Source organism: Elephantulus edwardii, unplaced genomic scaffold (genome assembly GCF_000299155.1).
Source record: "Elephantulus edwardii isolate Elephantulus edwardi_28Jun2011 unplaced genomic scaffold, EleEdw1.0 scaffold00273, whole genome shotgun sequence".
Classification (NCBI taxonomy): domain Eukaryota; kingdom Metazoa; phylum Chordata; class Mammalia; order Macroscelidea; family Macroscelididae; genus Elephantulus; species Elephantulus edwardii.
Window position 1 is genome coordinate 3,268,143 of NW_006400023.1, and position 16,407 is coordinate 3,284,549.

Sequence of the window (16,407 nt, forward strand, 5' to 3'; positions counted from 1 at the left end):
CACACTTCTCATAGAGCCCAGCCTCTTGGATAATCTGCTCTGCATACAGGTTGAAAAGGTATGGAGATAGGACACATCCCTGGCGTACACCTTTCCAGGTCTCGTAGAAGCAAAATTAAATGTTCTGGGATTACCATTCTTCTCAAAGTTATCTATAATTTTTTATAAAACCATTAATAAGAAAAGGAAAGATTGACAGAGAATCAATCTTAGAAGATTAATAGGGATAAGAAGGAAGGGTGAGGTGAGAAAAAATTGGTAAGTTGGGTGAAGGGAAAGGCAATATTCTATAAGGATTTGAGGAGACATTATAATAAATTATGTTAGCCAATTATCAGTATTGTTATAAAACAAAATATAAATTACTGAGGAAAAGCTAATATTATTTATAAAATCTTACTAAAATAATTTTTTAATAAAAAGAAAGTAGTGGAAGAAAAGAAAAGAAAATATTTATCAATTAAATAATAATTGCTTAGCCAGAGTGTGTGATTGCTATTGTTTATCAAACTAGAAACTAAAAGCACACTACATCTATAGGTAAGGAGGAAAACTGAAATTTTATTTTAAAGTTAAGAAGAGCTACAAAAGACTTTTAAACAAGGAATGTCAATTGAATGAAAAAAAGAGAAAAAAATTGCATGAGTTTAAGTCCAAAAGAATGAGAAATCAGGGTACCGTCACACATAAAGTTAGGAGAGAAATAAGATGAGACTAGACAACTGTGCTAGATGAAATAGTGACAAAAAATGTAAAAATAAAAAAATTGAATAGTGCAGAGTAGTTGATTATCAAAACATTATGGCCTCTTTTTTAAAAAATTGGTTTGCTTGCAAATTTTGTATACACTATGTTTCACACTATTCTTCATTCACACTTTCATATGATCATTCTTATGCATTATGGTTTATAAAATTAATCACCATTGGACCTTGCCCATCATTACCCTTTTTTTGCCCAGATCCTTCCCATTTTCTTCCCCCCTCTACCCCCAAAATGTGCAACCCCGTGATTTCACCCCTACCCTTTCTCAGCCCTCCCCCACCTTGAATGCCCATATGTGTTTTACTAGTTAGCCTTCTATTTTTACAATAATTATCTTATGCGGTATCTGTCCTTGTGAGACTGAGTTAGTTCATTCAACATAATGCTCTCCAGCCTCTCCCAAGGTATGTAGTATTTTTTGAAATTGTTGCTCCTTTGTGCTGCAAAATATTCTATTGTGTGAACATAACACAATTTCTCAGTTCATTTGGATGTGGTTGGATATTTGGGCTGTTTCGATGTTCTTGCAGTGGTGAATAATTGCTGCTATGAGCATTGGTGTATAAATCTCTGTTTGTGTCCCAGTTCTAATTTCCTGGGGGTATATTCCTCCCAGTGGAATAGCTGGGTCATATGGAGATTCTATGGTCAACTTATTGAGGAAATGCCAAACTTTATTCCAGAGTGGTTGTACCATTTTACAGTCCCACCTCTCCCCATCCTCTCCAACATTGATTGCTTACTGCCCTACTAAATGTGTCTTCCTATAGTAATCCAGCACTTCTTAGTTTCTCCATTGCAAGCAAAAACACACCTTCCTTTGAGTCTTGAGCAAAAAAAATGTTAGTGGTCTCTCTTTGCCCATAAAATTGAAATACAAACATTTTATCCTGTTTCCCCCGCTTTTTACAACATGGCTCAAAGTTACTATTCCAATCCTCTTTCCCGCTGCTTCCCTACAGACATCCAATTTTCCTTTCCATTAAATCTCTTCTTTCTCTTTAACACACTAGCCATTTTGTAAATATTATACTTTTATTTATGTTCTCCCTTCATTAACAGTGCTCTTCATCAGTTGTTAAATATCTGTATATACTGTTAACTCTGGCTGGTCCCCATGACTTCTTTTCCTAAACCATTTGTTTCCTAGTTACAGCATTTAACTATAGCTTTCTGACTTATATTACAGTTATTTGAATACTTATAATTACTTAGTCTCAGAGTCATAACAAACTTCAGAAAATCTTTCTCCTACAAGGATTTTGTCTGTTTTTTCAATAACCTGTGGCAAAATGAGGAAAACTAAAACCTGTGGCAAGTTTTCACAAATCAAAATTTTTTCTACTGAAATAACTATTCAGAGATATTATGTCCTTTGATTTTTTAAAATGTTAAAATGTTTTCTTTCACAAAAACAAAAGTGTCATATTTTTTAAAAAATTAATACTTGGCGAGCTCTGGTGGCCTAGTGGCAAGAAGCTGCACTGCAATCCCAGAGGTACCCACTTCAAATCCATCAAATGCTCTGCTGAAGAAGGAGGAACAATCGCCTTCTGTACCAGTCAGATCCAATTTGACGGTACACACATAAAAAGAAAAGAAAGAAAAATTTAAAAAAAATCATAAAAAATAATACTTATGAAAGTGTAAAGGATAATACTTTAGAGGTGTTTTTCATTTATCAGCTGTTTCTCAGGAGAAAGATGGGCAGTCTCCTATCAATATTTACAGCCTCAGAAACCTAATGAAGGGCCATTAGGAGTTGGCATCATCTCAGTGGCAGTGGTGTTTCTTGGAGTGGATGTTTAATAAAAAAATTGCTGACTCCTTGTCAAGATGTAAAATTCTCTAAAGTCTGTGAAATTAAATAACAAGAGAACTACTATTTGCTCTCTTCTCTTACTCCGTGGAGGAGCTATTGATGTGGTCCATAGGGAGCTGCACTACTTTTGGGTGCCTCGCAAGTGCTTCAGATCTACCAGCAGCCCCTCCACAATCTCCTCCCCCTCAATTTAGAGCCTCCCCAAGCCCCACTGGAGGGTCAGTTATGAGTTGGTTTTGCCTTAACAGTAATGAATTATTGTCTTATCTGACCCATGAGTGTCTCTGCAACAGCTCTTGACAAGTGACACAGCTAACTTCTCTTTGAGTATTTCTAGTGCCAGGGAATACACTTCCTTACAAGGTAACATATTTCATTGATTGTTTTTAAATTGCTATAATGATGATGATAAAGTCTCAGCTTCACTTGTACATATATGAAATTGTTTGAGAACTGCACTTTGTATTACTTATCTTAGAATTAATTGCTTCATCTATCCCTTTTCTATAATGGTTGTCCAAAAATTTAACTGATGTTCTTGAAAGGTATTTAAGTTTGATGGGGGAAAAAAAGATTCTATTTATGAAAAACTATTTGAGATGAGTCTTGTAAAGTATAAGGATATTATTTTCCATAAAAAAATCCAAAGTCACTGTCATAAAGTTGATTCTGACTCATGACAACCCGCCATTGGGTTTCCGAGGCTGTAAATCTTTACTGGAAGAGGAGGAGGAAAGGTCACATCTCCATCCTGAGGAGCCATTGGCGGATTTGAACCACCTGAGATGGGGCTGCCTTTGGTTAGCAGTGCAGCTTGGTTCTAAACTTCCAGAGTTCTTCCCACTTTCCTGCAGAAAGCATATTCACAAAGCAAGAGAAGGAAAAGATTACAATGGGCCTTATATTGTTTTTGTAGTCTACTCTTTAGTATCACACACAAAAAAATACTCTTCCCAAACTGTCCTTTAGTGTGGCCTAAAATTTCCTGGAAGAATTCATTATTCATTCCATTTCTCCCACCCACCACCATATAGACTTTGGACCAAAAACAATATAAAGAATAAATGATAATATGATGTGATTTTATTAATCCATAATTCTGTCTTGTCTTTTTTTTTTTTAAAGCTGGGGCCTCCACTTTGGTGACCAAGGATACATTCGAATGGCAAGAAATAGTGGAAATCACTGTGGCATTGCAAGTTACCCTTCTTACCCAGAAATCTAGAGGGTCTCTTCATAAATTTTATCAAAGTCAAGAAGCATTTTCTTCTAACTTATTTGCCTGTTGTCACCAGTAGAAATATATGTGTCATTATTAGTGTTTTGTACTATACTAATTAGAAAAGATAGTTTGACATCTTTAAAACTTTGCAAATTGTTTTAAAATAGCTTGCTGTGTAAGTTAATAGTATGCTGCACCTATAACTGTATAGGAATTTGTAGGCCATCTATACTGTGCATCCTTGTCTTACTTTGTCTCCTTTATAAACTTTGTGATGTATAGAAACTTAATAAGTATGTCTCTTCAAATGTCTATCCTTGCCACATACTATTTCTCCCTCTATCATGTACTGAGAGTGCACTTTGAAGGAAGAAACAATGACGTTTCCTGAGGCATTGGTGGGTGACTTAGTGGTAGAATTCTCATCTCCCACATGCTATACATATCAAAGTTCATAGATTTTCATTAAGTAAGTATCGAGGAGCTTCAGGCCTTTTATTCATAGGGTCACTATGAGTTGTGCTTGACTCAAAGGCAAACAACAGCAACAACAACCTGGGATACTTGGGTTTCATTCCCAGCCTATGCCCCACCTGCATAGCCAACAATTGTCAGGAGAATGATGTTGAACAGATCTCAGGAGACCTTTGAGACTAATACAGACTGAGAGGCCTGGAGATCTACTTCTGTAAATCAGCCAATGACAACCCTATAAATCATAACAATCTGATCTTTAACTGATCATGGAGATGCCCAGAACCAGGCAGTTTCATCCTGGGCTCTTGATGAGGCTTTGTAGACAGACTAGCAGCTAACAACAAATAAAGTTATAAATGTCCTGAGGGCTCAACCCATGCCTTTATGTATTAAATACGGATTCAATAAAGGCTTCTAAATGAATGAACCTAAACTAAGCAAAGAGCAAATACTTAATAGGCTCTCTGTTGTTTTCATTTGTTTTTATTGTAAAAAACATATATGGGAATCCAATGGGTAAGGTTTAGGGGCAGAAGAATGAGGCTGGTTGGGATGAAATCACAGGGCTGTACAATTTGGTGGGTGGAGGGAGTGGGTGAAGGAAATGAGAAAGGTCCAGTGGGGACCAAAAAAAGACAGGGTAATAGTGAGCATAGTCCAATGGTAATAAATTTTTTTAACAAAAAAAATTTTATTCGCTTGTGGGTGTCTCATTTGGGGATGGGGTACAGACTCTCTGACTTCTTCATGCTGAAAAGGAGCATTGAGGTGAAGGGGAAGGGGAGCCAACTTTAACACTTTACTGGTGGTCCTGAGTTGAAGCTGCATGTCTTCTTGTTCAGTTAGAAGATATTTTCCTGATATTTTCTGCTCTCTAGATTGCAAAGTCTTTGCCAAGATGAGTCCAGTGGGGGTGGCTGGCTGAACCTTGAGGCTCCATCCTTCTTCACTTTCTTGGATGGCAGTTATATTTCTCTTTTGTCTCTGGAACTGGGCTCAGGGTACAGGTCTGCAGCAAGACTCAGTGTTCAGGTTACCTATAGGAAAGGGAGCAAACCTAGAGAGAACAAACTTGTGAGTTACAAAGAGAAGAGCTTTGGAGGTGTTACTTACAGATGTTCTGGAGAAGGAGGTGGAGGAAAGTGGCTTAGATAAAATTCCTCTATACACTAGGTGACTCTCCCCAGCAACCTGACAGCTCTCCCCAAAGTCCAGGTGGCACACCCCAGGAGCAAGACAGCTCTTCCCGGGGGCCAGGTGGTCTCCACAGCAGCCGGGCAGCACTCCCCAGGGGTTAGATGGCTGTCCTCAGGGCCAGGTAGCACTCCCTCTACCAAAGGCTCTGTGCCCCACTGAAGATGAGGGCCAGGGAAGGAACCCCTGGCTCCAGTGCTGCCACCATCACCCCCTTCCCCTCCACCAGGTGGTCCAACTGCAACTCGAAGTAGATGTCACTACCCTCCCCCTCTACAAATGGAGAAGGGGCTTTGAGAGTGGTGAACAGACCCACTCTAGGTCCAAACAGTTCTTGACAACAGAAGTCAAGAAATCAAAAGATGTGGTGCATTGAGGAGATCTGCTGTCCAAGATCTGTTGTTGTTAAGTGCTACAGAGTCATAGACAACTCATAGCAACCCTATGCAAAAAAGACCTGATCACTTGTATGACTTTCATCATTTCTCTAAGTTCATAGAATTTCTGGAGGCAAGCTATTTCAGAAGTGGATGCCATTCCTGCTTCCTTGTTTTAACTGGGGAGCTCCACCAAACACTGTCCACGATGGGTAGCCATTATCACATTTGACACTTCAGTGTCACAGTGTTTAGCATCACAGCAACCACAAGTTACTGCTATACAGCAAATGGACAGTCCAGTGTTATACCACTTAGAAAAATGTTGGACCAAAAAGAATTAAAACCACACCTGAGGGCCATAGATTAAAATCACCTGCCTTTGTCTTGGTAGCATAACTTTCTATCCACTAGGCCAATGGAGCTCTATCTATGACTCAGCAATTCTATGAACAACAGATCTAATTCTTGCCCTATCTTACACCATCCTCACAATATGAGACACACTCAAGCCCATTGCTACAGTCACCATATCAATCCATCATGTTGAGGATTTTCTTTTCTTCTCTGACCTATCCAAGGAAATCTTCACAGGCAGTGAGTTGCTCTCCCATATCTAGTTCTTTACCTCCCACTGCTCCATGGTGCCACTGCCACTGCCCCCCAACCCCTGCCATCCCCTCCCATGCTGGGGTCCCCTGGCCCCTGGCATCTGTTGCCACTGGCCATGCAGGAGCTCTGTTGTACCAACTGCAGTGCCCAGCACCTGCTGCCTGGTCTAGGCAAGGGGACCCCTTGGCTGTGGGCAGCTGGCAGAAGTGTGACTGAGCATGTGTTTTCAAAAATCTTTGTCCCCTTGATGTTGAGCCTCAATCCATTTTGAAGACCAGTATAGCCAACTGTTTAACTGTTCAAGTATAGATAAACTGCAGCCTGTGGAGGGCCATTGTAATCCATTTCAATGTGGCTTGCCATGCCTCCCGCTCTTCACACTGCTTTCCCCACTGCCACCATCTTGATTTGGAGAATTTCTTTTAGAATAAGTTTATTCTGTGGCCATGCAGGGCTCTGTCTTACTGGCTGTGGGGACTGATACGCACCACCCTCCCCAGGTAAGGGGACCTATGGGCTCTGGCTGTAGCACCCCATGGGGCTGTGGCAGCAGAGGCTCGGCAGCAAGCTGGCAGTAGCAAGACTCACCCATGTTTTTTCTAGGCCATCTATTTTCAAGAATCTTTTTAATAATAAATAACTGAACTATTAGTTCAAATTCATTTTATCTAGTTGTTGGAATACAGGTTGAGAAGTCATCTGGAGTAGCTGGATTCTGTATACAGAGGTTTGTTTTCTGGTTCTGGTGAGGATTAGGGTGGAATGTTTACTCACCATTGGGTGTGAGTTGATTTTATTTGGCCTCCTATTTAAAAATTATTTTAGTCACCAATATGGGGCTGGAATCCAGGTTGGGAAATCATCTGGAGCAGCTGAATTCTAAGAGCTGTGGCCCTCAAGCATGGTTTTAATTATTTTTGGTCAAACATTCTTCTAAGTGGTATAGCACTGGTCTGTCCATTGGCTGTACAGAGGTAACTTGTGGTTGCTGTGATGCTAAACACTGTGACACTGAAGTGTCAAATGTAATAATGGTTACCCAGTGTTTGGTGGAGCTCCCTGGTTAAAACAAGCTTGGAAGCAGGAAAGGCATCCACTTCTGAAATAACTTGCCTCCTGGTCCTTGGAGAGGGACATCATGCTTGGGAGGGTGGAGGGACAGCACAGGAGAGAAAGGCCCTCTATGAGGTGGACTGATTCAGTGACTGGGGTAATTAGGATAGGTATGTAGTGTGATTGGCAAATGGACAGAGCAGAGTTTAGGGCTGTTGTACATAGGGTCATTATGAGTCACAAGTGACTCGACAGCACATAACAACAACAGTAACCATAAACTCTATGAACTTGGCGAAATGGTCAAAGTTATACAAATGTTCAGGTCTTTGGTTCATAGGGTCACTATGAGTTGTCTATGACTCAACGACACCCAACAACAACAATTGACAGGTTAGCCATAATCTTTTTTTAAAATCCCAAATAATTAATTCAATCTGAGTAAGATAGACAATAATTTATTTTTAATAGCCTCTCATATGCTTATCTAACTTAGTTTCTATTCCTCATAATTTCTCTAGATTAGAAGACAAGTTCTTGTGAACAAGCAGCAAGTTTTACAAGTTAATGTCTATGACATGAAATTATGTGAGATAATGTCATGAACAGATCTTAAGTAACTGCTTGGCTAAATGTTGTCAGTTCTAACTTATCCAGAGGCACCACTGAAAATTGGCCTAGAAATCTGCTTCTGAAACATTACAGCCTTGAAAATCCCGAGGAGCAGTTCTACATTGCACACACACACACATAGTCACTGTGAGCTGGAATAGACTTGAGGGCAACTCACCATATCAGCAAAACTGACCTTAAACTAATTTCAGTATTTGTGGTTCTCTCACTATAAAACACATTTTAAAGTCCAAACCCAAAACCTCAACCTCACTGCCATCAGGTAAGTCACGCATAGGGTGCTATTAGCACTCCATATGGGAAAATAATTTTTAACTACAAAGCAAGGTTATTATACATGACTATCAACCAATAGTTTCAAACATTGGAAGTAAGAGTACTCAGCTATCTTAGTTTTAAAAATTAAGTTTTGTTTTGCCCACAAAACTGTATACAGCATTGAAAAACAATGAAACATGAAACAGTAAAACCTTACACAACATAGGGAGCCTGGAGGACCTTATGCTTAGTGAAATATCTCAGTCACCGAAGGGTAAGTATTGCATAGCACCACTGTTCTAAAGTAGGACAAACGAGAGGAGTAGGAGAGGAAATGTGGAAGGGTAGATAGTTAAGGAACATTGCATTGGAACAGATGAGGGGAAGAACTGTTTGGAAGGAATATATGATTATGCACTATATGTATGAGAACAATCTGGAACAAGGGGTGCATTGTGAGGGAGTTAAGGAAGGGGGAGGGAAGGAAGCGAATGTGCAACAATGAATAAATTTTTTAAAAAGACTAAAAAAAGTACTGAAGAGCAACTATTTCAATGTGGAGAATAAGGTGTGCCTGATCCAGGCCATAGTCTTTGCAATCACTTGCTTTGCATCAGAAAACTGGACAATGACTACGGATGATAGAATTAGAATTGAGGTCTTTGAGCTGTGGTGCTGGAGAAGAGCATTGAACATATCATGGACTGCTAGGAGAACAAACAGTTTCCACCTAGAAAGGGTGAGAGCAGGCTGCTTCTTGGAGGCAAGGATTCTGACGCTTCATCTGAAATATTTTGGGCATGTTGCAAGGCAGAACCAGTCCTTGGAGAGGAACTTCATGCTTGGGAGTGTGGAGGGACAGGCAAGAGAGGAAGACCCTTGATGAGATGGGTTGATTCAGTGACTATGGTAATAGGGGTAGGTGTGTCAGAGACAATAAGTTTGGCACAGAATAGAATAGAGTAGGGTTTAGGGCTGTTGTACATGAGGTCACTATGAGTCACAGGTGACTCAAGGACACATAAGAACAACACACAACCTAAGTGGAACTAAATCAATGGTGCTTAATCTTTATTATACGTTGGACTTCTTTAGTAGCCTATTGAAACCCATAAGTGTTGAGTTGTTTTGCTTGTTTGTTTTTAACATTTCTCATCCTCTTATTCTTTGTATTCTTTTTACTGGTTCTCATACAGTCACTCATATACATAATTTATTACATTAATTACAGTTTTACAATGCCTTTGTTTATATCTATATGCCTTTGATAATATCTTATCAAATCCTTGCTGTATCCTCCCTTTTCCTTCACCCAACCCATCCATCCACTAGTCTCTGACCTCTCTTCTCCTTCCTCTCCCATCATTGTCAACCCTCCACAATTGTTTCTGTGTGTAAACGTTATTTTTTCCTTTTCTCCTTTGATCAGTATGTGTGTCATGTTCTAGAATGTTAACTGCAATGTCTATAATGTTTAAGCATCCATTAATTTCAGATTGACCTTCTCATCACCTATACCAATACCTAGTTCTCTTATTTACCCATTGTTTTCCTGCTCTCTCTGCTCCAGCCCTTGTAACCATCCTATTTTTGTAGCAGTGGTCTTATACATTATTTGTCTTTCTGTGACTGAATTCTTTAACCATGTATAATGTCCTTTAGACTCACTCATGTTGTGTAGTGTTTCATGACATCTTCACTGTTTTTCAATGTTGCATAAACTTCATTGTGTGAATGTGCCACAGTTTTTCTGTCCATTTGTTGATGGGCATCTGGGCTGTTTCAATCTCTTTGTTATTGCAAATAATGCTGCAATAAACACTGGTATGCATACAACATTCTTTGAATGTGTTTAAATGCATGTGGTTGTTAAGTGCTGAGTCAGTAGAGACCCTATGAACGAAAGACTTGAACACTTATATAACTTTGGTTGTTTCAAATGCATTCAATATAATAATGGAGGTCAGATGGCTTAGTGGTAAGGAGTTGCACTGCCAACCCAAAGGAACACAGTTCGAATCCACCAGCTACCCTAAGGGAGACAAATGGGCAATCTCCCTTATGTAGTTTAAGCCTCTAAAAACCTGCTAGAGGGTCAGCTATGAATTGATTCTGACTCAACAGCATATTACAACAAAATAAGATTACAAAGGAAGTCAATGATATTGAAATATAGTTATAAAATAGAATTTTGTGATAAAGTAATATACATGCTTCATGGCACATAACAATAACAACAATATATAAATGCATTAAATAAAGAGTTAATAACTTATCTAAACTTGCAGTAGTCATGAGGACAAGTGATATTTCCAAATATCTGCAAAAACTGAATTGTGGCATAAAACTGTTTGGTTATCCTATGACTCAACTTATAGTCAAAAGAATAGATTTATTTATAAGAATAGACTTGATTTATAAGGTAGGTCATCATTAACATCAAGAACAAATGTACTCTTTACAACAATCAACCATCCAACATCAGTCATTTGCCCAAAGAGAAAGCTCAGAAGGCAGGAAGGGATATGAAAGAAGGATAAATGGGCAAAGTGCTGTTACAATATGGGGACTGTAACCATTCATGAACCATAATGTGCACAAATTGTTGAAGAAAAATCCAATTTACCCTGTCAATGTTAACATAAATCTTAGTAAAAAGTTACACATAAATAAATCACCCCAGGGAAAGACAGACTTTAAAAAACCCTTATTGTGCTTTGTAGATACTGTTTTATTTTCTATTCAAAACAAAACAAAACACACACACACACACACACACACACACACACACACAGAGGTTTGTGACAACCCTGCAACCAGGATATCTGTTAGAACCATTTTTTCAAAAGCATGTAATTTCTCTGTGTCACATTTTGATATTTCTTGAATTAGTACATACTTTTTCACAATGCTATTATACACTTCCTCCAATCCTAATGCCACATTCTTCTTCATATGATTCTGTTTCTTGAATGATTTTTTACAGATTGAAGAGGTGTGGAAAAAGGATACAACACTGAAGCCCGCTTTCCTGATACTAAACCATTCAGTTCCCTTGTTCTGCTCACGCAACTGCTTCTCGGTTTAGGCATAGGTTTCACAAGAGCATAAACAAAGTTAGGTGTTCTAGGATTCCTATTCCTCTCAATATTATTAATAATGTGTTATTATCCATACAGTCAAATGCTTTTGCATAGATAATAAAATGTAAGTAAGTTATCTTTTTGGTATTTTATACTTTTTAGCCAAGATACATTTGACATCATCAATAATATCCCTCATTCCATGGCCTCTTCTGAATCCAGCTTGAACTTTTGGAATATCCGTCTGTTTCAATTGCTTTGAATAATCAACAGTAACCAATGTACTGTTTCAATTGTTTTGAATAATCATCAGCAAAATTTTATTTGCATGTGATATTAATGATACTGTTGTATAATTTCCATACTCTTTTGGATCACCTTAATTTGGAATGAGAGAAAATATGGATCTTTTCCAGTCTGTTGGTCAGGTCTTTCAAATTTCTTTACATAGGTTAATGAGCATGTCCAGAGCTGCATCTATTTCAGAAGCATCTCAACTGGTATTCCACTGATTCCTTGAGACTTTTTTTTTTTTGCCAATGCCTTCAGTGCAGCTTGAATTACTTCCTTCATTACCAGTGATTCTTGATCATATGTTACTTCCTGAAATAATTTTGTGTTGGCCTATCCTTTTTGGTACAGTGGCTTTGTGTATTCCTTCCATTTGCTTGGCATTCAAGATTTTGCCCATACAATCCTTCAGCACTACAACTCTGGGCTTGAATTTGTTCTTCAGGTTGAGAAATGTTGAGGGTATTCTTCCTTTTTTGTTTTTTAACTCCAGCTGTTTGTACATTTTGTTATAATATTTTTATATCCTCAAATTGCCCTTTGAAGTCCTCTGTTCAGCTCTCTTCAGCATTTCTTCATTTTGTTTTGGCCTATCTGTTCAAGTGTAAGTTTCAGAGGCTCTCCTACATTCATTTTTAACTTCTTCCCCACCCCCCATTCCTTGTCTCTTTAATTACCTTTTGCTTTCTTCATGAATGTTATCCTTGACATCATCCTACAACTTGTCTGGTCTTTGGTAATTAGTGTTACATGTATCAAATCTTTTCTTGAGGTGTTTTTTAAATACAGGTAGGATAGAGTCAAGGCTATTATCTTGGCTCTCGTGGACTTGTTTTTATTTTCTTCAGCTTCAATTTGAATTTGTACATGAGTAATTAATGGGCTGTTCCACACAGTCGCTAGCCTAGGTTAGACAGCTTCTGGTTTTGTTTTGATATCATACTTCTCTGATAATATGGATCTCTTCCAGTCAGAGCAGGTGAGATAGTTATAAACAATATGAAGAATATGACATCAGGATTGCATTATGCAAATTATACTACCTCATCTGAAGTAGAAAGGCAAGTGGATTTAAAGAAGATATAAAAAATGACCTTTAATACAGATTTCATCTCAACAAAAACAAATAAAAATCTTCACCACTGGACCAATAGGCAACATCATGACAGATGGAAAAAAGACGGACATTGTATGACTTAATTTTACTTGAATACATAATCAACACCCATTGCAGAAGCAGCCAGGAAATCAAAAGATTGGGAAAATCTGCTGTCAAGTACCTTTCCAAAGTGCTACAGAGGAAGGATGTTAATTTAAAAGACTAAAGTGCACCTGATCTAATGCATGGTATTTTCAATTGCTTTGTATGCACTTAAACATTGTACAATAAGTAAGGAAGACAAGAATTGATGCCTTTAGTATTGAAGTGTACTGAATATCCCTTAGGTTGCCAAAAGAAAAAATAAATTTCTTTGGAGGCAGTGCAACCAGGGTGCCTCCTTAGAGGTAAGGATGGTGAAACTTTCTCTCACATACCTTGGCCATGTGGTCGGGAGAGACCAGTTCTTGGAAAAAAGATATCATGAGTGGGAAAATAGAGGGTCAGCCAAATAAAGGATGGCCCTGAAGGAGATGCAGCTACACAGTGACAATAACAATGGGCTTGAACATGACTGAGATTATGAAGATGATACAGGATAGGACAAGGTTCAGATCAGCTGTTCAAAGGGTCCCCATGAGTCATAGTTGATTTGATGGCACCTAAAAACAACAACAACATTGTACATTTAATGTTGTTGTTATTGTTAGATGCTGCCGAGTATGACAGTGACCCTAAGAATAGACTAAACCCTGTCCTATCCTGTGCCATCTGTATCATCACTGACACATTTGAGCCCACTGCTGTAGTCACTGTGTCAATCCACCTCATTGAGAGTCTTCCTCGCTTTCATTAACTCTCCATCTTCCCAAGCATGATGTTTCCTAACAATATGCCCAAAGTATGTGAGATGAAATGTCACCATCCTTGCCCCCAAGAAGCACTCTGGCTGCACTTTTCCAGGGCATTATCATTTATTTGTTCTTTTGGCAGTCCATGGGATATTCATTGCTCTTCTCCAATACTACAATTCAAAGGCATTCTTCTTGTGTCATTTTTTCGTCATATGAGTTCTGTCAGAAATCTTTTTCATATTTAGTAGACGATGTTTTTGTTGCTGTTATGTGCCATTGAGGGGGAACTGACTCATGCTTGACCCTCCTCCAGAGGGTTTTCAAAGGATGTTAATTACAAGGGAAGAGACTGCCCATTTTTTCCTGTGGAACAGCTTGGTGGATTAGAACTATGTGCCTTTGGTGTAACCACACAACTCCATATCATTAAGCCTTTGTCCTCTAATAATAGACTATAATGTAATCATAACTTTTATCTACTCTGTTGTTGTTGTTGTTATGTGCCATCAAGTCAGAACTGATTTATAGCTGACCCTCCAGTGGATTTTCAAAGGCAGTAAATTTCAGGGGAGGAGATTATCCAATCTCCCATGGAGAAGCTAGTGGATTTGAACCACATGCCTTTGAGACTGCAGCACAAGCTCTTTACCACTGGGCCACCAGAGCTTCCTTTATATGCACTGTGGTTGTGCTGCTATTGTATACCATCAAGTCAAAGCTGGCCTGTAGCTCCAGTGGGTTTTCAGAGGCAGTAATCACACAGGAGGAGATGGCCCACCCTTCTCCTATGAAGCAGCTGGCAGATTTGAACTGCATGCCTTCAGAACTGAAGCACAGATTCTAACCAGTAGGCCACCGGAGTGCCCTATGCACTAGGAAACAAACAAATTGTGAGGCTTACTTTATTATAATATTCACTTATTTTTAGTGAGTGGTCTGGAACTGAATCTGCAGTATGTGTATGTATGCTCAATATGTATAAAATATTATTTGATTGGAGATACTTTCCGCTTTATTAGAGTGAAATTTTAAAGTACAAATGATCTTATCAAAAGTATTTTTTTTTAAAAAGTAAAAATGAAGTAAGACAAAATAAAGTGCTTGTGTGTGCACACTCTCTCTCTCACACACACACACACACACACACCCATTTTTAACAGTCTAATCCTCCAGGTTGAACATTTTACAAGTTATCTATTATTGACAAGCCGCCCTAAAACTTAGTTGTTTTAAGCAACAAACATGTTAGCTCACAATTTTGCAGGTTGTTAGTTTGTGCTGGGTATAGTTGGGCAACCCTTCTGGTCTGAGCCAGACTTGGTTATAATGACTGAAACTCTTTCCATATGTTCTCTTATTCCCTAACCAGCAATCTTGGCTTGATTCACATGGCACATTGAGTTCCAGGATGTCCAGTTAGCAAATCTCAAAGCACAAGAACTATTAAACTTTCTGCTGTATTACAATTGCAACTGAGCCATTGCAATTCGGCCAAAGTCACAAGGTCATTCCAGATACAAGAAATGAATTAAAAAAACTTTTTATATTAAAAATTACAAAGTTAACACAGTTCTAGAGATAGGGAGACTACAGTGCCACATTTTAAAGTTGGCGTCAGTGATGAATTAACTTAGCTGTATAGACTGTCTAATGCTTATTCATGTTTTTCCAAGTGCTTACAGTGTATCTAAAAGTTGGACAATGAATAAGGATGGCATAATAAAAATAAATGCCTTTAAATTACAGTGTTGGAGGGTAGAAAGAATAGTGCAACAATGAATGAATGGAAACCTAAAATCTCTGTAAATGTTTATGAAAATTAATAAAATATAATTATAGAAAAAAAAAGAAAAAATTACAATGTTGGAGAAGAGTACTGAATGTCTTAATGACTGTCAAAAGAATAAAGTAAGTCTATTTAGAATACAATTTTCAGCAGAAACTTGCTTGCATGTAATATTAATTATATTGTTCTATAATTTCCACACTCTGTTAGATCATCTTTCTTTGGAATGGGAACAAGTTTCAATCTCTTCCAGTCAGTTGGCCACGTGGTTGTCCTCCAGAATTTTTGGCACAACTTGGTGAGCACATCCAGGGCAGCATCTTTTTGCTGAAATATGTCAATTGATATACCATCACTTCCTGGGCCTTGTTTTCTGCCAATTCTTTCAGAACAGCTTGAACTTCTTCCTTCATCACCACACGCTCTTACTCATACGTTGTTTCATGAAATTCTTTTGTGTCCGCCAATTCCTTTTGGTACAATGACTCTGTATACTCTTTCCATCTTCTTTTAATGCTTCCTGGATCATTTAATATTCTTCCCAAAGCATCCTTAAGTATAGCAACTTGAAGCTTGAATTTCTTCTTCAGTTCCGTTAGTTTAAGAAATGCTGAGTGCCCCTTTGATTTTCTGACTCCAGCTTTTTGCACATTTCATTATAAGACTTTTTTTCTTTCCGCACTGATGTTTGAAACTTTTTGTTGAGCTCCTTAATTTGATTTCTTCCCTTTATTTTGAATTCTCAGTGCTCTAGTGCAATATTCACAGTTTCTTCTGACATCCACCTTAGTCTTGTCCTCCTCCTCTATCTTTGTAATGACCTCCTGCATTATTTCTGGATGATATTCTTGATATCTTCCCACAGTTCATCTGTTCTTCAC

General features: G+C 38.3%; 1 protein-coding gene across 2 annotated transcripts in view; it reads left to right on the forward strand.

Annotated features, from left to right (window-relative positions):
• Positions 1-3,942, forward strand: part of CTSS (cathepsin S) — a 38,063-nt gene extending 34,121 nt beyond the window's left edge. Inside the window, exon 8 of one of the 2 annotated variants that reach the window (XM_006900125.1) lies at positions 3,713-3,942. In XM_006900125.1, coding sequence (XP_006900187.1) covers positions 3,713-3,812 — 100 coding nt within the window. In that variant the 3' untranslated portion in view covers positions 3,813-3,942. The remainder of the gene's footprint in view (positions 1-3,712) is intronic. The other variant, XM_006900126.1, reaches the window with a different exon arrangement.
• Positions 3,943-16,407: the final 12,465 nt, after the last annotated feature.